Below are 26179 nucleotides of genomic sequence, written 5' to 3'. Positions count from 1 at the left end.
TCATCCTGATATGTTTGTGAAATCTATGTCTTTTAGTCTCAAAACTGTGTGTTGTGGTCTTTTATGTATGTGTTATGATGTTTTGTGAAAAATCTGTACATGTTGGAGAAAAATAGATATGTTCGGATTCAGTGTACAGGAATTACTGTAAAACATATAAAAATATCAAGACAATAAAACCATCACAGGCTTGTGTAATTATTAGCAGATGCCTGTTGAAACAATTCAGTGGTAATTTTCCCAAAAATAGTGAGGAACAAATACAAAATGTGCAGTCAACCCAATCCATTGCATCAGATCATATATGCAATATAATTGTTTAGTGGGCCATTTACAACCATCTTTTGTCCTTCCATTCATTATTTCAATAAGGAAAATTGCATTGCATTTGTTTTTAAGCACAGAAGGTTCACTACAATACAGTGTTGGCCCAAATATTGGGTTTCAATGCAATGGCTGCATTGAGCACAATAGAGTGCATAGGTTAGCTAAATAGCTGTGAAGACTTTTTCTGCTGGATGCCACCATTCATTGTCATTTTATTGAGTGCAAAAAAAGACCTGTACCGAAATGAGTGCTTTTTGACTGTTTTCATTTCTATAAGAAGTGTTAAAGGGGAGATATTCAAATCAATTTATTTGACAGGATACAATAAACTCATGCATGTATATAATACTGAGAGGAAAAAAATATTCAAATGCACTATTTTGAAGACTTTTTATGCCATAATATTGTCACACTTTAGACATAACTTTTGAGGAACAGAAGATCCTTGTTGGGATGAATGACCAAGAAATTGAATTGAATATATATTTAAATTGTATAAAATTTTAAAAAAGAACTTGCAAACTTTGAGATTTAGCTTATTTTTTTAACTTCAGCATTTTATTATATAGTAAGTACCTGATAGGTTCCACGTATATCTTAACAGTCCTAAAACTGGAAAAGAATAGGCTGTTGTAATATAACTTGTTACTAGTACTCAATACTATCTTAGTTACATCACTAACAATCTCATAATAATCATCTACATACTCTCATTGAAAACAAACATGGGTAAATGAAAGTTTTATCATCCATAAATTTACATTATAAAATTAATAATAGTATTAAAGTAACCAGCACAAACCATTTCATTAGCTAATTAAAAATCATATTTTTCCTAAAAATAATTAACATTTTTATAACAATTGAAGTTTTCAAGAAAAGGGTTCATTTTTGAGGTAACTGCCTTTATCCAAAAATACTCTATGTAGTCATTTAGTCTCTGGTGAGTTTGAAAATTTAACTTACATCTCCTCCTTTTTTTTTTCAGTAAGATTAAATGCAAAAGTTTTAATTAACAGGTATTAATTATTAGTAAAGCAAGTTCCCAATACATATAAATTAAATCTAGTGCAAGTTAAAATTTTATAATCAATATTTAGTCTACTTTTGTTTCATTTCTTTTTTTTTTTAAATTATGGGCATCATAAGCTTCATAAAAGTTATGAATAGATGAATGTAAGTACAAGTCAAATTTTTCAACAGTGACAAAGTTCTTAAGAAATTTTTTTTGCTTGTTAACATTAGATTTTACCCAGGTAGAAAAATAATTTAATCATGAATAACATTGGCTGCTTACATGTATCACAGATTTTTTCTCCTCAGTGTTCTGTCATATACATTTTTAAATTATATAGAATATAGAAATATTAAGTACAAGTTTAAGTTGATCATCAGTTCACAGTTTGAGGTGCTGCTTTGACGTCATTTGGAATATTCTTCAACTTTACTCACCTTCAGAAAGTACGTTGAGTAGTTGGAGAAGGTTAAGAGATGCAAGGATGATTTCAGGATAAGATAACATACATTATGGACAAAAATGAACACTGGAAAGAAGTCAGGGGATGTAATTGAGGTTTTTAAAATTCTTAAAGATTTTTAACCCATAAATTCAGATGATATTTTCATAAAAAGTACTGCCATTAAAAGAGATAATTATATAGAAATCAGTAGTTAGATCTCATGTGAAATATGTATAGTTTTAGTCACCTTATCTAAGAAAGGATATTGACTTATAGGACAGGGCTAAGAGGAGGGCTACTTGGATGATTTGGGATGAAAGGGCTATCTCGTGGAGATGGTTTAAGCTGTCTTAACTTGTTTTTTTTAAGAGAAACGAAAGAGAGTCTTATTGAAGCTTATAAGATTATCTGAGTGATCATTAGCAAAATTACCTCATTTTCTTTGTGCTGTGTTCTGAAGAATGTAGAAGAGTTAAAGTTAAAGATTTGGAAAAGTCAAGCTTAGCTTCAGACTCAGTTAAGTTTGTTTTTTAAGAGGGTGATTTGGTTATTGAAACAGTTACCTTTGGCAGTATTGGAGGCTGACACCTTACCAGAGTTTGAAAGGGGAATTGGTTATTTCCTTAAAAATGAAGGGTGGGTTTAAGTTTTTAATTTTTATCAAGAGTTGATGTGTGTATGGAAAGCTTTGAAGGACCAAATTATTCTTTGTTTTCTGTTTTCAATTTTTTCAAGTGTTTGTTGCTGTAGTTTTTTTTTAATATAATTACCAATTAGTTTTGATCTCATGACTGACATTGGACTACTATAATTATGTTATGGCTTAGGTTTAAAAACTATCTTTTGCTAAACTAAACTGTCTATTGTTTTATATGCTGAGCTTCTTATGTAATTTAGAATTAAACAGACTTATAAATTGTGTAAAATATAACTATTTTTCGATGGAAGACTGAATTAAGTTAACATAAATATCAGTTCCAAACTTGTTCACCATCACTTCATCAGACACTGTGCTAATTTTGTTATAAATTGATCTGTTTTAACTTATTCCTGTATTATAAATATTGAAATTTATTTCAGTTTACAGTCGCCAATTTTACATACAATCACAAAGGTAGGTCATTCTTTATTCAGGGAGTTTATCTTGAAACTATGACGTAGGGACATAAGAAAAAGCAAATCATTTGATCCTTTGGTTTCACGTCTTACTTACAAAACAAGTCAAAGCATTAAACCAAAATGCAGTAAAATGTGCCTCTTGATATCCATAAACATATCTAACAGTTATAGAATATTTTAAACTACATGTAGCATCACATCATTAAACAAACCATTTCACAAATTTATAACAACATCAGGCAAATTTTTTGTCAAAAAATAAGTTGGAATTTGAGATTTTATATAAATATTTGGATTTTCAACTTTTTCATTCCACCACACACATATACAACTTGTAGCAAAATCTCTAAATTCATAACAACCCTGAATACATGATTTCAAACCCTCTTTAATTCTACTGTGTTAATTAATTTTAATTTTTTAATTCTACTCATTGTTAAAGAGTCCTTTCAACCTTTTTCACTCTAAGTGCACAACTAAATATTTCTTAACCCACATACAAAACTTCATTGGTCCAATTAACATTTTTGGTAGATCAATGAATAGTGAGCATTGGAAAGTTGCAAATGTTATTTCTATTTTCAAAGGAAGTTGGTGAAAGTTATCCTGCAAATTATAGGCTAGTTAGTCTTATTCCTGTAGTTTAAAAATTTTAGAGAACCTGATAAAAGCATAACCATTTGGTGAAATATACTATAAAAGAAAGCTATATAGTTTCACTAAAAGGGAAATCTTGTCTTATTAATAATGTATTAACTTTTTTGAGGTTGTTATATATTATCTGGTTGATGGAAAGTGTGTGTGTACTTTGTGTACTTGGATTTTAAAAAAGGTTTTGATAAGGGGCCACAGAGAAGATTAATTAAGAAAATCACACCAATATCAGTTTGGGAAAGGCTAATAATTGGATTGTAAGGTGGTTGGATGAAAGAAGGCAAAATATTGTTATTAATGGGAGTCCAGTCAAACTGGATCCATGTTACTTGTCAAAATGTGAAGTGTCTCAGCCTGCTAGGATGGCCACCTGAAATTTGTTCAGCTTTGGTGATTTGTGTGAAAAAGGGGCTCTGTGATTGCACACTGTCTTTGTTATGGCAAAGCTACTGAGGTTATGTGCCACTGTCACTAATTTTGAGCTACTGACCTGAGATACGACAACTGGCTGGCAGCATCCACTGCAAACTTTCTCTTTTTGAACTGCTGACTAGAGGGAAGGAAATTGGCTAGCAGCACCTGCAGCTAACTTTTTTTTGGGAGGCTTGTACATACCATGGGTTGAGAAATACTGTACTTATCAATTAACTGAATGTAATTTATTAATGGGGGCCATCATTTAATTGATTAGTAAATATAACTACTGCCAATCTCTAAATGGAACATACTTTGTTTATATTTGTCTAGGGCACACTAGTTTTATTAAACATTAGTTTCTAGTAAAAATTCTGATAGTTACTAAACTCCAAGAACGGTATTATTTATTTTTTGAAATACAAAAAATACAAAAGGTATCGAGAGCCCATTATGTAGCTTTGTGCTCAAAACAAAGAAACAAAATAGCAGTATTTATATTATTTGGATAACTGAAATAATCATAAGCCTTAATTTGATTAGTTGATTATTTTCATGACAGATGATTTAATCATAATTTTGATTAATCAATTGTTGGGATAATTGAGAATAGTACTAATCAATTTAATCAATTAGATTACGTGACCCTAATTGACTTAAATGCTGCTCACAAGTAATCAGTTATGTTGATTAATCAATTAAGTTATGTAAATCCAGTTCCATTCTTTTCTGAAATAGAATGGTTCTTTAAACTATGTAAGATGTGGCAATTCAAACCTCAGGGATTAGTGCATGGACTATTGGTTATAAATTTACATTAATGATTTTAATGGGGATATAATTTGTACATTAGTAAAAGTTTGCTGATGGCATTAAATTCTTGGTTATTTCTTATTGTATTGAGGTATCTATTACTGTATTAACCCATTCATGTCTAAAGTGCTTTGGACCAATGAAATATTTACAAAATGGATGTATATAGGAATATTATAATGTTGCACTTTATTTTCCTAATATTTTAGAACAAAGTCAGTGAGATTATATAGGTATTACTTTAAGAATTTTGAGTTACCCTTGCAACTATTGATTTCCTCATTATTTCAGATTAATTTTACACACATACGATGATTTTGGAGCAGATAAATGGAATACTTTTCAAGAAAGTTTAAAAACAGGTGAAGAAAACTTATCTATAAATAAAACAAAAGATGAAATCGCATGTATATGTCAAGGTACAGTGACTCACAACACAATACTTGTAATGCCATATAGTAGCAACTTTTATTTATAATTGTAACACATGCTTTTACAAAGTCATTCATATAAATCATCAGGCCTAAATGAGATAGCAAAAGCTTTTCCGTAATTATTTTTTCCAGGCTTAAAAGTTTTACTATACAGGATAAATCTACTTCCATGTCATTTCTACAGTCAATCATGTTTGCAGTGATCATACACTGTATAGAGATTGAGGACAATAAGAGGGGAATATATCTGCTGATAAGACTTATGACAGACTGAAAAAACAAAAAACAATTGTACATACTTGTAAGGTAAAATATACAGCATATTTTATAGGCTCCAATCAACTGATTTCTTCAGCAGTTGTCAATATTTAATTATCTACAATATTATCACATTACAAGGACTTTCCTATGACATTTAACAACTGGTCAGAAAAGTTGCTTATTTCAGATGCAAACAGGAAGCTATAGTTTCTTCTAGAACATAAAATGTGGGCAATGAATGACTAGAACATGTCATGTTGTCTAATGAATTTTCTGGAACTTATATCAAGGCCACATGAGATACTTGTTTATGCTTGTGCTGATTCCATGAATGTCCTGTAACTGTTTTAGTAATGAGAAGCCGTTTAGATGGTAGAGGTTGAGTCTGATTATTTTGAAAAGGCAAATAACATCCAATGTATCTAAAAATAGGCAATAGGCTGATCATATTCACCACACAATGCTGTATTTTCACTCTGATGAGGAACGGCTCCTCCAATAAGGTAATTGAACACTCCATTGTGTACATATTATTTGAGATCAATTCAAGGAGTATGATGGTGAATCCATTGTCCTTGTCCAACATTGTCACCAAATTTGCAATCGGATTGAGCATCTTTGAGGTAAAAACTTCAGCATTGTATTTACCATTGTTGTAGGCTGTATTTTTAATATCTTAATTTAGATGTTTTGTTTGCTAGAGGGAGTTTTAGCATGATTTAATAATGTCTTTTTTTATCTAGAAGTTTCCTGTCTCTTTCTTCTTGGTCTGCTTTTAATTATCCTTTCCACTATATCATTATCTCCAACAGAGTTTCGATCTCGCTTCTAGCATGTGTTGTCCATCTTGAAGTTTAGTCTACATTATATTTCATTTTTACCAAAACAATCCCACTCTTGATATAAGTTTTGTAATGGTTTTTGTCATTGGGTAGGTTCTTTGTTATTTAGTAAAAATAATGCAAAGTCCAATCTACTTAATGAAAAGGAAGGTGTTTTATTTCTATGATTGAAAGTTTTATAACTTACATGTTTTTACAAACTAACAACAACCAAGCTATTTATTTCTTCAACCATAAAGTATAAGTTCCAAAGGCTGCATTAGATGATAGGCCTAACTCATAATTAAAACTTAACAAACATTTGTTAATTTGCCTCTTGTAACTGTAACACAAACTCAACAAATTTGGATAGCACTGAATTGACTAACTGCCTAACAGTCATTAACTCACTTGTGCTTTTATTAAAATACTATTTTTCCCCAAAATTCAAGACATCATGAAAGATCTGGAAATTCATAAAACTTCTAGACATCGTACATCATCCTAAAATTCCCTCTAGCAAACGAAACATCAAAATTAAAATGAGAAAAGCATAGCCTACAAAGATTTTATTGTGAGAAAAAGTCCTCCAATGTAATATTACATGGGGGTCCTACTATGGTGGTAAGTCGGTTTATAACAATCAAAAATGTGGAGTATCTTTGGGCCTGTCAGGTATCAAAAATAAACTATCAAAGTACTACATGTTGAAAATATTCACAGAATAATTTAAACTGTCATTCAGTTATTTATGTATTACAACTCTGAAGTCAAAATGCTTTTTCATTTCACATTAAGCAGATTTTAGAAACAACTAAAGCAACCATTGTATACTTCACACAAAATTAATGGCTTAGATGCTAGGAACTTGTGTTAAATTCCCTTATGATCTGGTTAAGAGATTCTTATAATTGATTTTGATACTTACATATTTACTATATTTGGATTAGTATTTTACTGTGGCTTATAGTAAACAAAAATAATTTACTGTGTTATAATGCATAATATATATTGTGCTCTAAAACATTGATGACAGTATTTATTTATAAACTGAACTCATAAAATATTTGTTGCATAAGTAAATAAAGTTGGAAGTGAATATCATTTACAGCTTTAGAAAGACTTAGTTGGATAAGCCATATAAATGCTTCACAGCATCAGGAAGCATGAAATAGGTTTAACTTGTGTTAGGCATACTTGCACCTGCTATATGATATAGTACTTAGTGACTCACTTTTGCAGAAGTCTTACCACTTTTAAAATGTAGGATCAAATGTCAAAAGAAGAGATTTCCAAGCCTAAACCATTTTGTGTATTCCATGTATGAAAGTCTTGTAGCTCCTTCTAGAATCATTTAAAACTTCTCATACAGAAAATAGTCATAAGGAGAATATGCTTTTGTATCTTCTAAACTAGATTTATGATGTTTGATTTGGAATATTTTTTTATTTTAATATGAAACTTCTATTAGTATGTGCTGAAACTTTCTTAAATAGACTTGTATTAGCTTTCTCCTGGTGTTGCTACATTGTGACTGATGACTTACAAGTTATTACATGTAAAGATTCCAGTTTTATTTTTCATTGTTAGACTTTTTAAGTACAACCTTTCTTTCCATGATATATGGATTAAATTTGTAGACTGATTAGTAATAGTCTGTTTTCATTTTTGTACATGCTGATGCTAAACTGAACATTACTTCTTCAGTATAGTAGTCTGTTATTATAATTCTTATAAATTGTAGAGCATTAAAAGGCCTTTTGGCCTGGCCAGTTAAGGATGTCCTGACTCCCAACTTCCCTCAACAAACAAAAAAACTAGTCATCAAATCTGGCCCTAATTCCCCAAATATTCATTAACTTTTTACTTAAACTCCTATAAAGTTGCAGCCTCTATCACTCTAGATTGGAGTTTGTTCCACATATATATACCATTGTTTTGGAGAAATAGAACTGCCTTAACTTTGTGACTTTGCCATATCTTACATTCACAACCTTTTGCCCCACTGCTTTTGAAATTCAGTCTTACCAGTTCCTTTGAATACTTTAGTTAGACCATTTTCTCTTCAAGAGAGAACAAGTTAGAAGATCTCAACCTGAACTCGTACCAGAACCCATTCATCCCCAGAATCATCTTGCTAGCTGTCATGGATCTAAAGACTGCAATGAGCTTAATTTTTAGGCTTTGTGAAATTAACAATTGATCATTTATGCTTTTATTGTTTCCATTAATTCTAAGTTTTTTTCTTTCATATTTTGTATTTTTAGGTATTGAAAGAAAAATACTAAAAGTCACTTTTGATCAGAGCTGTCCATTTATGCTACTCATCCTTTGTCAGTTCTACAAAGTTCACCGTGTGATTTGAGAAGCATAATGATACAACTTATTTATAAAACTTTTTTTTATATCTTCAGCTTTGATTAACTTCTTTTTCATCTCTGTTTAAAACTATTCCTATTCCTGCATATTGTTCTCTAGTGGTTTCCAGCCGCTGGGCTACAGGTAAATTTCAGTCTGTCCACAAGATTATAAGATTTTAAAATATAGCTACTGAAGTACGTTGTAATATAAAATTACTTTAAAAATTAATATTGCACAAAGCAGTCCATAAAATATGGGGATCTGAACAAACCAGTCCTCACTTGGAAAAAGGTTGGGAACCACTGTTCTGTTATATCCACTGCAAACATAAATTTCAGCAGAGGTCATGTTAGGGTTTTCAAAAATGTATATTTTGAAAGTATAAGTTATTATCAATTGCATAATTGTGTGTACAGTGGAAACACACAAGACAAACTCGTGTATGCAGGTTACCCATTCACTTCAATTCAGATGGCACGTTCACAGTTCTAGCTATTCTATGGCTGGTCTTCCCAAACCTCAGCTGTGGTTTAGATAGATATGTAAGAAAAATCACAGAGAAAAAAAATAACTTAGATTGTGAGTGATTGTATTGTGTGAAGTGTAAGAACTTCTTCTGTTATGTCCAATCAAGACATGGATACCAAAAAATAAGTTTATATTGTATCCATACATGCAGAATTTTATATTTCTGTTTTTTCAATGACAATATGTGTGTGTGTGTGTGTGACAATTTTTTTATGTATAATTCAAAACAAAAACTTATTTTATCCTTTACTTGTCCCCCTCCATCATCATCATCATCACTGTGTTGGACTCTCTCTATAAGGATGAACTGTTGTACTGCACATTCTGGCTTTGTAGACACTTCTAATTAGTTTGATTAATCATATATTATTTTTGATGTGCTCCAGATCAAGAATATTATAAGCTTGCTGACAAAAGTGACACTGAGGCAGTAGAAGAATTGATGAAACAGTACTAAAGTAATACATTTTTACATGTTTATGGTTTTCATATTCTGTGTTACATACAATATTGTCAAATCTAGATAGCAAAGGATGAAACCTTTTTAGATAGAAATTGAAGTGAAACATTAGAATAAGACTACACTAAACATTTTTACAACTACTTTTAAATAGCCTAATACAGATTGAAGATTGTACTAATAGCATTTCAGATCAGCTCTGTTTTAAGCTACTGTTAGTAAAACATTTTGCTTAATGTTGGAACTCATCAGGTGATCTGCATGTAGTTTCATGGTTAAATATGTTGCTTATTAATTTTTAACATGCTCAAACTTTTAAAATTTTTCCAAACTAATTCTCTAAAATAGTTTTATTTAATCAACCATTCTCATATAAAATTATTTTATGTTAGTTACGAAATATCTCATGTTTTGAATGTAAATATTTACAAGTAAACGTTTGTTTTTTTAGTGAAGAAAGACTTACTAAACAAGAACAACTCTTTCTTTGGCACAGTACTCTAGAGGCTGTAATGTAAAAGATTTGTTGCTGAATATAAACTTCTTCAAAAAAGGCAAGTAAACAGGTTTGATTTTTTGTACAAACTAGCATAAATAATATTATGCACAACAAAAAGTTGCTTTATAAACAGCTACCCTAAGATCTCTTATGTGTAAAATAAAGAGAAAAGGATGTTTATACATAGAGTAGATAGAAAGACATTTGCATATGATCAAATTACAAAAAACACTTGATTGCATTAGTGAATTTAAATTAAGCCTAACACAGTTTATGTTTCTAATGTGATAGAATATTTTTCTTGATTTATTCTTGTAAAAGTCTTTCCAGTAAAGTTGTATACAGTGCTATAAATGTATAGCTGCAGTGCATAATTGCCACAAAGCAACTATGGAACTAAGCGTAACGTTAACTTATTAACTAGAACAATCTGGTTTTAGTTTCTGATCACAGCTGTTTTGTTTTTTGTTTTATTTACCCTAATCATATGTACATGCAGTTGATTTGACAATCATTTTACATTATATTGTTATTCCTTTGAGTTAGCCACATGTGTGACATCAGTGTTTCAGCCAAGAATGATCTTTTGAAAGTATTGGATGTATAAAATACACATAGAATTAACATTGACAAATATAATATCCTAATAAATGTTAAACAAACCTAAAATAATAAGTTTTGATATGCTTGACTGGTTAATGAAAAAAACTATTACAACTGTACAGTTATAATAAAGTTTTTTTTCATTAACCAGTCAAGACTTCTCAAAACTTTTATTTTCTTAAAAGTAGGTTTCTCGTTATCAAGTTTTAAACCTAAAATAAAGTAAAGATCCACAATTATGGATATTAAAATTTGTTGTTATTACATAGTAGTAGATCTAAACTTTATTTTACATTACTTTACATGTCTACTATTTGAAACAACTTTAAATTTTAGAAAATTAAAAAATACCTACTTTTTTTTGTTCAAGCATGTATCTTTGTTGACAGAATACATTACATATCTATATACATCTTTCACAACATGTAATGAATGCAAGTGTTTTATTTTTTTTACATCTACTACTTAATTTTCTCACACAAAATGTATTGAATTAGTTAGAAAAGATCAAAAGAAAAACAGTACATATTAATGTGCTATAGAAAGAAAAAGAACAAAATATACAAATGTGGATCTGTCTGCACAAATTATCTGTCATTAGATTTTATTGGAAAGATTGGTAACACTTTTTTCTTTTTCTTGGTTTAAGTTGCTTCAGGATATCATCAGCAACTAAAAGCATCATCTAATTTCTTTATGTACAAAAAATTATGTATTCATCTAGTTGTGTTCTTCTCCAGTTGAAACTACCACGTTTTTATGTTTAGTAGTACACAGAATATTTAAAACACAAGCAAGTTTATATTTTATGTAAATCTGTATTTATAATGAGATTGTTGTTTCAGTTATCAGGAAAACGTTTATTAAATATCATATTAGTTTCTTTAGCCTTTTCAAGCTTCACAAATAAAATCCTGTAACCATCTTGAGGGGGGATCTCAAGCGTGTCAAATGCAGATAAAAATAAGGTTAAACAATTATCTGCAATGGCAAAGATGCTGGTGATAGTATAAGATACCAGCTTTTTTAAAATTAATTCAAGTGTAAAATAATAATTGTGTTAAGAAAAGCCAATTTCACAGTGAGGGATGTTTATTAATTTTTTTATTAAAAAGAAAACTGGGTGAAATTTTTCTTTTTTGTATTTGGGCATATTTATATATAGAAACAATGACTATTTTTCTTCACTAATGCTCATGTTACCCAATACATTAATTGAAAAATTTATTATTGAATTCTCACTTTAATGTTTTCATTTGAGATTCAGTATATAAAGATATATTCCAAACATAGTGGATGAAGTTAAATAAAATTTTAAAATAAGACATTTTCTATATATAATTTGTACAAGTTTTATGACATCAATTTGTAAATAGCTATTGATTATAATGTACTTAGACAAAAACAAATAATTATTCAAATTTAGGAAATTACTGTTGTCATGCATATGAAATATTTGTTGACGCATTTTAAAAACTATTTTGCTGTGAATGACACATGGTACTTACATATTTTCTCCAGACATTATTTCTTGGAATGTTAGTAGGTTAGGTTTGTCACCAAGAATAGGGTTTAAATCAGATTATAAGCATAACTGATCTCTAAATACTTTAGCCTAATCCTACATGTACTAATAGATGATACAAACCAGTTAATCAGGCATATTGGTTCCAGCTGGTTTAAAATTCTAGGTGTGGTTTTAAAATGTTTGCATTTAGTGTCTGTGACTAATAGTACACTTGATAATAATGCCTAAGTATTTTGTCTGTTTTAATAAATTCAACAAACCTTCCATTGCTGAAGCTTGGTTAATTTTGTTGATAAGGCAGTATTATTTAGCAATGCTGAGCCAGTTTGTGACAAGTATATTCTAAATGTATTTTATCAGGCACAGAGAACACATTCAGGTTGACTGTTTATTTTCAGTAACATAATTCCCTGACTGTGGTACATTAGTAAACCTACCGCTATTGCTTGAGCTTTTGCTAATTTTCATGTTAAAAAAGGCTTAACTTCATAAGGACATTCCTTCCCATTCTTTGTGGTAACTCATCCTAGCAGCATTGAGGGCATTCATTTTCTCTCAACTGTTCACTGTTGATTACATAATACTGATGTCATCTAGTTATTTACCAAAGTAGTTCAAGTATTTTTTTACAAGACAGTAACAGTATGCACAAAATACATTTGTCAATGGTGGGTGTTTTAAACAGTTGCATCTGTTGCATGGTTTGTATCTAATTATTCTTCAAAAATTAAAAATAATAACAAAGTGGTAATACTACTGATTTACATGGTTAGGTATGTTTATGTCGAGTTGTATACCATAAATACTACTGAGATTAGAATTAATCTTGTATACATATAATACTCATGTCAAGTAGTATATCATAACTACAAGTACTAACACAGTGCATATTTAAGTTGGAACCCATGACAGATAGACAAATAATCTAATTCTGATCAAAAACTATGAATTAGCTATATTTGGTCAGCTAACTCTGGTATAAAAAAGTAGAATATCCTACACTTTAATTTTGGTCTAAAGCAATCGGATATCCAGAACTAAACATCTTTTAAATCAGTACATCATTCAGGGTTACTTGCATGTTTAGAGTACAGACTTAGTCACCACTGCTGTATTAATTAATATTAGCCGTGACCGCAAAATATTTCCGGTAGTTTTCATGCCCTTTGCTTGAACTTTCCTTATTCTATCATTTTCACGCATGCCATTTAAGCTAGGCTTCCTTGCAAGCCTTATGTTAGATCGATAAATCCTGGTCTATTTCAAAAACTTTTTGCGGTTACACAAACAAACTCACATAGACGTAACTTTATTTAATAAAACTCCACGTACGTAACTTTATTTAATGAAGTAAACAATAAAGTAATATTTATAATTGTGTACAGAGTGCGAAACAGTTATGAGCGTTCAGTGTATGACACTGTTTTAGGAGTTAAAGCAAAGAAACTAATAAAAACGAAGAATAAAATTCATAGTAAAGAAAAAAAGTAGCTAAAAGGTGTTTACAGCAGTCTGTGAAACGAACCAAAGCTAAATCATTGCAAATTAAAGTAAATGTAAAGTTGTAATGAAGGCAAACTTAGCTGATTATACAGAAACGTCTGAATGCATGTTCACAAAGCGATGAGCATATGGTTTTGAACGAACTGTGAATGCGTATTTTAGACCTAAATAAGTCGAGAAAGCCTATAAAAATTGTATTTAGTGTAATGTTAAGTTTTTTTAGGAAATTACACACTGAATAAGTGTTGTTTGTGTGAAATACTTTGGACAATAAAATAAAAACTAAAGTTGAAATCGAAGCCAGTCGTCACGTGATGACAATGACGTTGTGTAGTATACTCGTTGCATTAAAACGTTTGACAAAACAAAAGACAGATAAGGTGATTCTGAATGGAAAACCAATATGCAATCCGGTGTCGTCGGACAAAGGTCTTTTTCACGATGTGAGATTTGTAGTGTTTGATTGAGAAATTAAATCATGCTAAATTAATTAAATACTCATTTTTGTATATATTAAACATCAATGTGTACAAACAAAGAGTAAAATTGTTATAAATGTACAAAGTCATACCTACCTAGCTGTAAAAATTGTAAACAGTTAGGCTCTGTTGTACGGTTATTCAAAAGTATTAGGTTACCATAACCTTGTAATGTTTAGTTAATAAAATTACAGTGGAATTAAGAACTAGAATGTTGTAACTCAAAGAGATTACAAACTATAACGATATGATGTTTCTTCAATAGGAAGCAACTGTATAAATAATACGCTTGCATTTGTCAGTCCGAAACTTTTCGCGCATGTATTGAGTTTGTGTTTATCATTACAATTTCCGTTTATCAGTTTGTGTGGTTACTTATGTACATGTGTATGTCTTCTTAGCCATCATTATACGTGTAATGTCTACCAGTTAACTGGTTTGTTTTTGTATTTTCGTATATACCTCATTGAACTAAAACCTGACTCATTTTATTGAGCTCACGTGTTTGTTACACGTTTGGATTGAGTAGAAATAATATACGTTACGTGTTTATTATTATTATAGAAGTTGAACAATAGCTGCAGTACGTAATTGCTACAAAGCAGTTATCTAACTATGTGTAAGGTTAACTTATTCTACAACAATCTGGTTTTAGTTTCTGATCACAGCTGTTTTCTATCGATCATTAAACGGTACGGCTTACTTTGCAGATAAAAGGTTGGTTGAAGACGAAGGTTACCCCGGGTGCTTCTAGACGTTACTTTCCATAGTTGAATATACATGTGCACCTTCCTTGTCTCTTTCATTTAGAAAGTGATAGTTTTATAATCTTAAAAGCTTGATTTTGTAATTTGTTGCTGCAGATCTTCTGATACGTTAGTTTGTTATTTGGACGTAACACGTAAGTTAAGTTTGAGTTATTTCTTTGAAAAATTTTGCTTCTCTGTGGTATAATTTATAACATATAAAGGTGAAAACAAAACAATGGAACACTTATAAACTACTTCAAGTCACGGGAATGTCCGGTAGACGCAACAAATAACTAATTTAATTGTTTTTTGGTTTATTATTTTAATGGCTTACTTCCATAATTTTAGTGAGTTTTTTCTTGTACAAAATAAGTATCTATATTTTCCCATGTGATTTGAATTAGCTTTCAATTTGAAACATTAGCAATTTAATGTTTAATGCTCTGTTTGAAATTTATCAGAAACAGAAAGATAATAGTTTTATTAGCTCGCTATCAAGGGTAGTTTATAAACATTATGAAAACAAAAAGTGGTTACAACGAAAGCTACTTAAACTCCACGTGATCTGAAGGAGAAAAGTCGACAGTTTCTCTCCACTTCGTTACTTTCACAAGAAATAAAAGTCTGTGTTGGGAACAGTTAATTAAATATTGACTTCTCAATAAATTGGACTTTAGAAGGACATATATTTTTGGTACACAAACTGTACAAGATTGTTGAACCACAGCTTATATAGTTATACAATAATCCTCTTCTTAGTCTGGAATTTTATCACAATAGATAATAAAAATTAGGTATTGATGAATTAACAACTCTTGATGCAGAAGGGAGGTTTCGTAAACTGTTTATTGCTTGACGCAGAAGCAAAAGTACCCCCCCCCCCCTGGAAGCATGCAGTCGGTTTGGTTAATGCCACTGACGTCATGACACGAAGTAATGACTGTGAGTCACAGCAGAGAAACGTATGACCAAGCTGCTTGGATCCACACAGAAAGAAAAATGTAACTGTATTGAGAATTGTTTCTCGACATCTGTAGTTGCTCGATTGCGCATGCACTATGCGCACTGGGAGAGTTCTCTAGCATATTTAAAACGTCATAACCAAAATGTTAATTCTTCGTTGTAAAAATCGTACGATTAGGCATTCGTTAGCGAAAAGAATACTAAAACCGGGGGGCAGGAACATTTTAGAACGACTTTAATATGTGTTACCACACCTCTGATAATCCGGATGTAGAATGTTTAGAAAACTATTTATGTATCTATACGTAGTCGAAGATTGGCAGGCTATTTACTTTATTGTCATAAACCCTATATACAGATGCCATTAATTTATGTTGTTTTTCATTCTCATATGTATGGAATGTGTTTGTGCATCTATATATACATTTTTTTTTCACACAGTAGCGTACGCAGACTTCTTCACACGGGAGGGAAGAGGGCAGGATGACTTCCTGACCTATTAACTATAAGAAAAAACACTACTTTATGTATCTGGATGCATTTTATCTCCTACTGAAGTAAGTTATATAATGCCAATTAAATACAATCACCGGTAATTCAGTTTATCAAGTAAAAAATACAAAAATTTGGCAAAAAATGGCATCTCCCTCCTAATACGCCACTGATCGTGGATGTGTTTTCAATATGAATGGATATTAGAGAGAGAAAAAGTATTGAGGCTCATGTACAGTATTAAGTACGTCTTGTAACTGGTAATGTACCAACTTGGTAATCAGTGCTAACATTTTTATTTATAGTATTACTTATTACTTCCTTTTTATACTGACTTCCTGCTGCAGGAGCAACATAACGATAGGGCTTACATGTTAAACATAACATCCATTATATTATCATACATAATCTGATAGCAGAAAAGCAGTAATTTCTGTTTTAATACCACATAACAACGTCTAAATTATTTTTTTTTAAAGTACGTGGTCTGTAGATAAGCTATTATGTTTCTTATTTGCAGCAGTATCTCCTCTCTAAATTAACAGCACTATCTCCAGTCATAAGGTTTCTCAATAATTATTTTTAGATGGTTACTGTATATCTGTGAGTTAGGTCCATTAAATTGCTGTCAGTATTTTAATGTTATTTGCGAAAAACCTTCCATAACTGGTAGATTTTATTTTCATTGTGTTAGAAAATACGCAGTTTTGAATTTATTAATTCTGCTCCCAAATTAAAAGTATTTTGGTTTCAGATTATCGTCCTGTCTTTTCTACGTTTCTAAGATAGCCAGAAATCCATCCTATTACTGTTTTTTTTTTTTCTGTAAGCATATTTACTTCACTTTCTTAATTCAGCACCAACTGCAGAATATGCAAATTCGACACTGGCAACCATTCGTATTGCACAGGGTGTACATGAAATTCTGGAAATTGTTCAAATGTTATAGTACACTACAAAATATATACAAGTAATTCCTTACTAGTAAGTCTTAGTTAGACCCAAGCAACATAAAGTTCTTGATAAGTCTTACAGTTTTGTACAAGTTGTATATGTTATCCTGAGTTGATAGATATTAATCTAGTTGTAGTTCGTTGCAATTTTTTAATTTCTCAAATCTCAGCTGTGTACTAATCTCAAGCAGTTTCAAACACACACAACATTTCCGGTTGCTTGTTCAAATGAAAAAATCAAAGAAAAAATTACACAAGTGCTTGACATAAATATTTATCATAAACTATTTTCCAAGTTGATCTTTCAAGACTTGTTTGATAAATAAAAAACCATCACCTGTTCCTATACCCAGACCATATGACATCGGCGGTTACTTATTGAAATAGTATTTAATGTGTATATTAAGTTTACCATTTGCTTATCATTCGCTAGGAGATAAGCCTGCATATCTTACGACGAGGTGATCGAATGCAAACAGCCTCTTCTACATGTATATTGATGTACGAAAACTGATATATATATTTTCTGCAAGGTATTTCTTTATGCACAGTCAATGGGCTCGTACTGTGTTTATAGCAAGACTGTTATCTTAACAAATTGGCAAACAGCGATTTATAAGCATAAGGAAAAATTTTATTGATGATGGAACATACTACATTTCGACAGAACATTGATCTGTCTTATTCGGGTATGATCAGTACTAATCAATACACGGCTTGTATATCGTTATAATAACAAAAGACACAAGGATTAAATGTGACGGAAATTGTGTCAGTAGGTGACAGGATATAGGTAGGTCAAGTGTATGAACGATGAATAGACCTTGCCAAATACGGCTGATGTTACTAGGGCCATTATCACGTTTGCTTTGATGATTTTTATAGTTTCTAAACAGTCTCTTTATTTTAGTTTTGGGTTGGTGTAGGAGAATAATTTCATCCCAAAGTATTTTGTGACGTGTTTCATATTGACGATATGTTAAGGCGGATAATTGGAAATCACCTCTGCGCATGTGACCTCGGTGTTCTTTGCGTTTTATTTCTAAAGGACGTGACGTTTGTCTTATGTATTTCTTTCCATATTCACATGGGATATTATATATGTCTTGTTTTTGTTCCTTCAGTTGTGATTTATTCGGGTTAGGCAGTAAGGTGTTGATTTTCTGTAAAGGTTTGAATACATTTTTACATAAATTGAAAATATGGCTTCTGGTACCTTGCAGCGAAGGTGTAGGCGAAACTCGCCCCTTTTACACAGATTTGAATGTTACCAGTCTGGTTTCTAGCTGAATATGTTCAAGGTTCCTGGTCATAGTTTGCCCACTTATACAACAGCTGTTACACAGTTTTTAAGGCTAAACTCTGATTCTTCTTGAGTAGAACGGAAATAAACTGTTTAAATTATATGCATATTTTAAAGGTACGTATATTATATAAATGAAAATTTGAAAACAACGAGAATATTATTTCAGTGGCCCTTCTAACTGCAAAGTTACAGCAAGTGTTGTTGGTGCTCATGGATTTTGTTTGGAAATCAATATTTGCACGTACCTCTGCCGTGTACTGTTCAGAGATAGGCATGTCCAGTGATTTTACCTACTTACCGCATGCGCAGTATAACCACTATCAGGTGATTTGCTGAGAAACAATTTTGTCATCCGGTCCGAGAGACCGAGAGAATTGTTTGTCGAAACATAAATACTTCATTAAGCTTCTTGAATTTTTCAATAACTGTATACAAACGGTATTGTTTCGTTTTGGCATAATTGAACAATTTCGAACTTTAAGAAGAAAACAAGTAAAAGTAAAAATTGACGTTGGTTGCTAAGGGAGTGGACCCTAGCAACAAGACTGGCGCTCTGACGGTGGGTCGGTAGACGTTCCGGCGTCAGACAACCTCCTGCAATGCGACCAGACTAAGCTGTCGAAAGAGCGCTCTTGGTGGTTTGTAAAACCTTCCATCACTTATGTGTCTGGTTTTCCCAGTTTACTCACAAGTTTTAGATCAACTTACCTGCGGAGCACTGGTGACTGAGGGAGAAACAACTAGATCGTCTCATCTCAGAATAACTTGTTACTTTTGCGTATGAACGTTTTATAAGGAAAGTTACAGCCATTCCCTTTAAAGATTTTTATGCTTGCACAACGACTAGACTTTGTTGCGTCTAAGCCTATCGTTTAACTTTAATAATAGGTTTTGCAAAGTTCGTTTTCCCTTATATCATGTCAGAAACCATCAAAGCTTATCGTCTGTAAGTACTGGGATGCCAAGGTTTTATGAATGATTCAAATTACTCTGAACTTTTAAGGTTTATACATTTGTTATATTGATTAGAAAGAGTAAGAAAAGGAGAGTTTTCCAAAAAGAAAGATTGTCAAGTTATTGCATCGCTGCCTTGTTTCAATTATATAGGGCAGTTGAAAGCCATTTTAGAATGATAAACCATGAAAATAATTAATGGGTAACAAATTGTAGACCATATTATAAAAGTTTTATTTTAATAACCTAATGTGTGATTATCTTTTTTATGGGGTCTAATATTTTTTTTAATATCAAAATGTTATGCAAATGGGTATAAAAACTGATCAGTATTTTTGTTTTTGCTGAAAAACAGATATTACAATTTCTAATTATATACAACAAATTATGCATCTTAGTATCAAAACATGTTATAGAAATTTAGCATTAAAGTAGAAAAATGTAGATGACTCATTTTCCAGAAAGAGTATGTTATAGAATTGAAATGTAGAAGTTGAAAATACTTTTAAAAACATATATCCTTTTTAAGTACATATAACTATTTTGTGTTGTAAATGGTGTTATACTGGTATTTCCAGTCATTTGAATTGTCAAATTTATGCTTTGATTATTTATTTTTTACTAAAATACATGTAAGAAATTATTGTGAAGTCATCACGTTAATCTTCTTATTATTAGGCTTAAATTTCATCCATGGAGTTTATTCAAAAACTGTATTTCTAATAATCAAGAGTACTAACATGGGTGATAGATATGGCTTCTGTGAGATAAGTTATGGATCTGTTATAATTGTGATTTTATTGTATTATAGTGAAAACAACAATGTATTTTACTTCCAACACAAGGAATTTTACAGTTTAAAGCTTCATCTTTTACCTTAATGGTATAACTTGTATTTGTAATTCAATCTTCTTTTGGAAGAATATTGTTATAAATTATTATACCTAATTGACAAATTTTCTTTGTACCAAATCACATTATATAAAGTAAACATTCTCAATCTCAATAATTAGTTATTAGAAATGATATCTAAGGGGGGACTGTTAAAGGATAAAGGTTGGAAAAGCTCTTGAATGTAGCTTTTTTATTTAACATATACAGGAATGAAAACAGCTTTTTAAACAAAAATGCATATAGTTTTGTTTTGTGTAATAGTGTAACATTATCATGAATATTTCTTCAAATTATGTCCAGAAAAGTTAGGTTTATTCTATCATATGCAAAACATTTGATAATATTTGTAACTCCATAAGAATTTGTTAAGTTTGTATATATTTCAGTATATTATTGGGACTGTATTATAGAGATAATTATTTGAAAAATTTTTATAAGCTGCACATTGATAACATTATTTGAGCAGCAATTATTAAATTGTAAAATACCCTCATTGTCATTAGTGTAATGTTTTTCTGAGTAGACATTAAAAAAGCAATAAATCAGTGCAAAAGCTTTGCTTTTATAACAACTTAAATATATATTAAGGAAGTTTTTTAAATTAGGACTTAATGAAATCAAATTACAGTATCTGTGAAAATTAGATAAAGCTAAACTGATTAGGATCATAATTATGTCAGTGTAATTGCATGCCTAAGTATGTTTACTACAACTATCACACATTAAGCTTAAGTCTCTGCTGTTACCATCTGTTGTACCATCAGAGTAAGCTGAATTAGAGGTTTAGATAAAATATCGTACCTTATTTATTTTATATCTAGGAGAAAGATAGAATCTATTGGCAAGATGACAGCAATGACTCAAGAAGAAATTATAACAAATACAAAAACTGTTCTTCAAGGATTGGAAGCTCTAAAAAATGAGCACAACTCTATCTATAATGGGCTCATGTCTTCACTCAAGGCTGTTCAGCAAGAGAAAGGTGATAGCAACCTCATGGAAGAGAAGGCTAGTATAATAAAGAAACACTTGGAGTCTATAGATCTTGGCTTAGGGGAAGCTCAGGTAAAAATGGGTTTTGTTTATATACATTTGTATAATGCTTTAAGTATTTTAGGCAAGGGAATACACTCTGCTGTCAATTGCTTTATGTGCACTGTTGTACAATACTTTATCAGTATTCATAAAGTGTTTAGTGGTATGTTCAGGACAGAGTAGGTACAGTAATTTTGCAAAATTTTTAGAGGACGTATTTATCAGCTGGTATTGGTGATAGAAAAGTCTTAACTACTAGTTTGTGTGTGTGTTACTTGAACTTAGGATTTTCATGAACTATGAAAACTATATTCTCAGTTTGTTGCTTGACCAATCTTTATTTGTCAAGAGATTAAAACCATCCATGACAACAACAAAAAATGGACATTAAAAAAATGTTGTTAAAGATTGCCTACAGCTCTGTGCAGTATACTCTCAGTTGACCACCCATAACAACAAAAATGGACATTCAAAAAATTTTGTTAAAAATTGCCTACAATTGCCTACAGCTCTGTGCAGTATACTCTTAGTTGTCCACTCATATCAAAATCTTTATCTGTTTGACAAAAATAGCAAATTTTGTATTACACTACCTAACCAATGTTTAGTGAGGTTGAAATGCTGTTAGAAAGCAACAGTCTGGAGTAGAGCACTGTTTAAAATTGTAATATAATTTTTATGAGACATGCTTTAAGAAACATTTGTTTTCATTTTGTGGGATGTAATAGTTAATTAATATGGTGACTGAAATGCAGATGATCTAAATGTAGTATATTTTGAACATTGGCTCAAAAACTCTAAGAACATCTGTATGATGTCTCTTAAATATTTTAGGTATCTGGGTTGGTTTAAGCTTTATCACTGTATAAGGCTTTTATGACTGCCAGAAACTGTTAACATATCATAAGGATGACAAAAGGTTCTTTTTTGTCAATAATTTGCAACTATTTTGTTGTTTTGATGTCTAACAAATTCAAAGTGGCATGAAACTGTGTTAGATGGATAAGAGTTAGTTATTAGAACACCTTATCTATCAGTTCTGGAACTTTTTTTTTTCCATTCAGTTATTTACTGTGACAAGTATTTTTCTAAAAAAAACTTTGCTATGCTGCATAACTGTGTGAATGCATTATCCCACAATAATGTTTATATTTAGAATTTCAATTTCAAAACATATTAGGAAATATTATACCATTTACATGCCAGGGAAGTGTTATATTTAAATCTTTGAACTTTATTCATATTAATGTTTTTAGTTACATGGTCAAAAAAAAGGTGCTAAAAGCAGCGTGCATACTACTCGGACTTATTGTTTCACAGGTTATGATGGCCTTGGCCAGCCACTTGCAGATGGTTGAAGCAGAAAAACAAAAGCTCCGAGCTCAAGTAAGAAGACTTTGCCAAGAAAATGCATGGCTACGTGATGAATTAGCAAGTACTCAGCAGAAACTTCAGGCATCAGAGCAATTGGTTGCTCAAATGGATGAAGAGAAAAAACATCTTGAATTCATGAATTCCCTTAAAGAATATGAGACTAATGAGTCTGTAAGTATAAAATTATAAATTATCAAGAGTTATATAATTATGATAACTGTTTAGCATTTATACATTAAGTAATTTTTTGTTACTGTTTCATAGGTTTTAGATAATTTAATCAAGAAACAATCTACAGGTTTTACAAACCTACATTCAACTAGATTTGATTAACCTTATTTTTTTAGGTCAAGAGTTATTTATTGGTGATAAAAGCCAAAATATTTTTACACTAAGTACATGTGCTACAATATATTGAGGCATTGCTGCATAGACTTGTTCTTGATTAGTTGTCAATGACTTGAAGCAAGTATATAATAATAAATGTTTTCATCATTAAAACTCATACTAAACTAGGACGTAAGTCTAGGTCATATCATGTCTTTATAAGCAGTTTAGGAAGTGTAAACTTTAACCTCTAACACTGGTTATTGAATTAGGATTACCATATACTTGTAATTTCTTTAGTTACATTTGAATTCTGGTTGACATAAAAACTTTGAAAAGAGTAGTTCCTCCTTCTAATGGTAATACATAATACTTATTGTACAAGGGTTAGCTGCTTGGCACTTCATTGGACAGAAAGCTAGTTATGTTTCTTTAAAAAAGTGCTTTCTTAACTGTAGAAAGTTTACCAAGACAACTTGAGTTTTCATATTTTTTACACAATAATACCTTGCAGAATTTTCAACTAGAAAAATGAATATTATGCATTCCAAGAAGCCAAAATTATGTGCTAAAATACAATCAGTAATAAGATAAATAAAAAATTGGGAATTTAAAAACTTGCAAATAGGGATTGTAATAAAATTAAGTAAACAAGACTGGAAATACAGTAGACATTATTTACTCAAATTACAAACCCCTATTTTGTTTTCATGCTGTTACCTAGAATTACATTTGGTGAAGACAAAATAGTGATTTGTATCTCCAGCCTTGTTTCCTTACTTTTTTTATGATCCTTATTTACAAGTTTTTAAATTCAAAATTTTTTATTTATCTTTTTTTTTTGCTGGCTTTTTTATGATCAGTTATGAGCAAAGGATTACTTGATATGGTAGCTAACTTTGTACATTGTAATGATAATAGACATAGCTAGTAGCTAGCTGGTACAGTTTTCACTTCATACATAATTTAGGGATTGACTCCCTAAAGACATTGATTGTGTAGTGTACAAAGCATTGAGAATTTACATGTTAGTCATCTAATGTCCATCTATTATTGGCTGGTAATTCCTGTTTCACCCTGTACTTAAGCTTTGTAAAGGAACACAAGATGTTTCTAAGAAAGCTAACTTCAAGGGGTAATTATAACATCATTTACACTAGAATTATGATGTTTTTTAGCTTATGTAAAATATAGAAGAAACAAATAGACTTTTCAATACCCCTACGACCTATGCAATATCTTATTCAGTATTCTACAAAAGTTTTGGATGCAATATACCAAGCCGTTATGATAATAATGATAAGAAGAATTACAAATGGACCATTTTGAATGAATTTTCTTTTCCTCGTAAGTCTAACATGTTTTTGTGTTCATTTTTATATGTATACAGCCTTAGCTGTCAATGCTAAACGTTTTAAAGTGTTGTTTGAACTGAATTCTTACTGTCGAAGGTACTTTTTGCCCAAATGTTCTATTTGAGTTTTGTACAATTCCTTGAGATTCTTATTGTGAACCACCATCATGGTTTATGATATGTTATAATAATCAGATAAACAGTTTTAAAAAAATAAAATTTCATACTTCACTGATTTAAGTTTTTATTGAGATTCAAAAATGTACAGTGGAAACAACACAAGCTGATTCAAAATACTTACTTTAAACTACAATTCTACAGGTTCACACTGTTTTCATTATTTACCTTGAAATTCCAATAAAGAAACATTAAAGCTTTTGTGCTTTCCACTTAAATACTAGCATACCACTAATAATTCAGTGTTTCATGTATGCTATAATTCATATATCTAAACCATGAGTAATTAATTTGTTTCAGTTTAGCACAATGATTTAATTTACTGAAGTTTGAAGATTTTTAGTCAAAAAGTAACAAGCTACAATTTTTTTTTCTTTTTACAAATAAAAAGAAATATATACATTTAAGTAAAAGTAATTGTGATTTTTCCGCATTGTACTAAGTCATAAAATTCTACAGTGTGTAGTAATATTTAGTATTTATGGGTTAAACAACATACTTTTATGGTACACCAGATATGTTTATTTTTTTCAGGAATTAGGGTTGATAACTGATATATTTACTATTAATAAATATTGAAATGTGAATGAAATGATTAATGGATACAGTTGATCTAGTTCAATGTATACAGTAGAACATTCATTTATTAACATATATATACACTAGAACATTCATTTATTAACATGAAAGTTTTCTACTGTTGGAATGATATTGCTTTATGTTACATTAAGCCATGTGATTAGGCCAAAACAAGTAATAGATGTTATGATTTTTTGTTGAATTCTTAAGTCTTAAGCTCATGTACATCTGTTGCTGCATTTTCTCTCTCAGCCAAAGAACACACTTATGTTTATTTGTTGCTTTGTAAATAGTTCATGATAAGCTAATAAAAACAAATCTCATACTTTTACATATATAAATACAAAAAATACTTATAAAACACTTTTTATAAAATATGTACAGGATTTTCCATAGGATTTATGAACTGTAAAAATTACATCTTGTTTTCATAATGTAGTGATACTTTGTCAGTTTTGGATTTGTTCAATGTGTAGTATACATGTATCTGTGTTGATGTTTAAGTCTGTGATGGGTGTGAAAAAATTGTTGTGTGTGATATTTTGAGATACTCTGATGAATATTACTTTGAAACTGGTAAATATTTACCAATTTTCACCATTCTAAAAAAAAATTAGTTTATGATTGTTATTTAAAAATTACATGTTTGAGTAGGCATATATGACATAAATAACCAATTGGAAGCTCAGAATGACCCCCTAGTGGCTTTTTCAGCCATTTTAATGGACTCGGCACCATTTCTTTCTTTTGAACCAAAT

The 26179-nt window shown here is 30.6% G+C and overlaps 1 protein-coding gene across 7 annotated transcripts in view; it reads left to right on the top strand.

The window, feature by feature from the left end:
* LOC106458278 (kinesin light chain-like) overlaps positions 1-26179 on the top strand; it is a 93047-nt gene that overhangs the window by 2069 nt on the left and 64799 nt on the right. Inside the window, exons 1-4 of one of the 7 annotated variants that reach the window (XM_022384437.1) lie at positions 5132-5149; positions 10104-10206; positions 21397-21640; positions 22931-23155. In XM_022384437.1, coding sequence (XP_022240145.1) covers positions 21422-21640; positions 22931-23155 — 444 coding nt within the window. In that variant the 5' untranslated portion in view covers positions 5132-5149; positions 10104-10206; positions 21397-21421. Of the gene's footprint in view, positions 1-5131; positions 5150-10103; positions 10207-15039; positions 15166-16449; positions 16534-19067; positions 19674-21396; positions 21641-22930; positions 23156-26179 lie in introns of those variants that run through there. The other 6 variants (XM_022384436.1, XM_022384439.1, XM_022384434.1 and 3 more) reach the window with 6 other exon arrangements.

The sequence above is a fragment of the Limulus polyphemus genome, unplaced genomic scaffold (genome assembly GCF_000517525.1).
Source record: "Limulus polyphemus unplaced genomic scaffold, Limulus_polyphemus-2.1.2 Scaffold438, whole genome shotgun sequence".
NCBI classification, from domain to species: domain Eukaryota; kingdom Metazoa; phylum Arthropoda; class Merostomata; order Xiphosura; family Limulidae; genus Limulus; species Limulus polyphemus.
The sequence above is the reverse complement of the archived record's forward strand: the minus strand, read 5'-3'. Positions and strand labels throughout refer to the sequence as shown.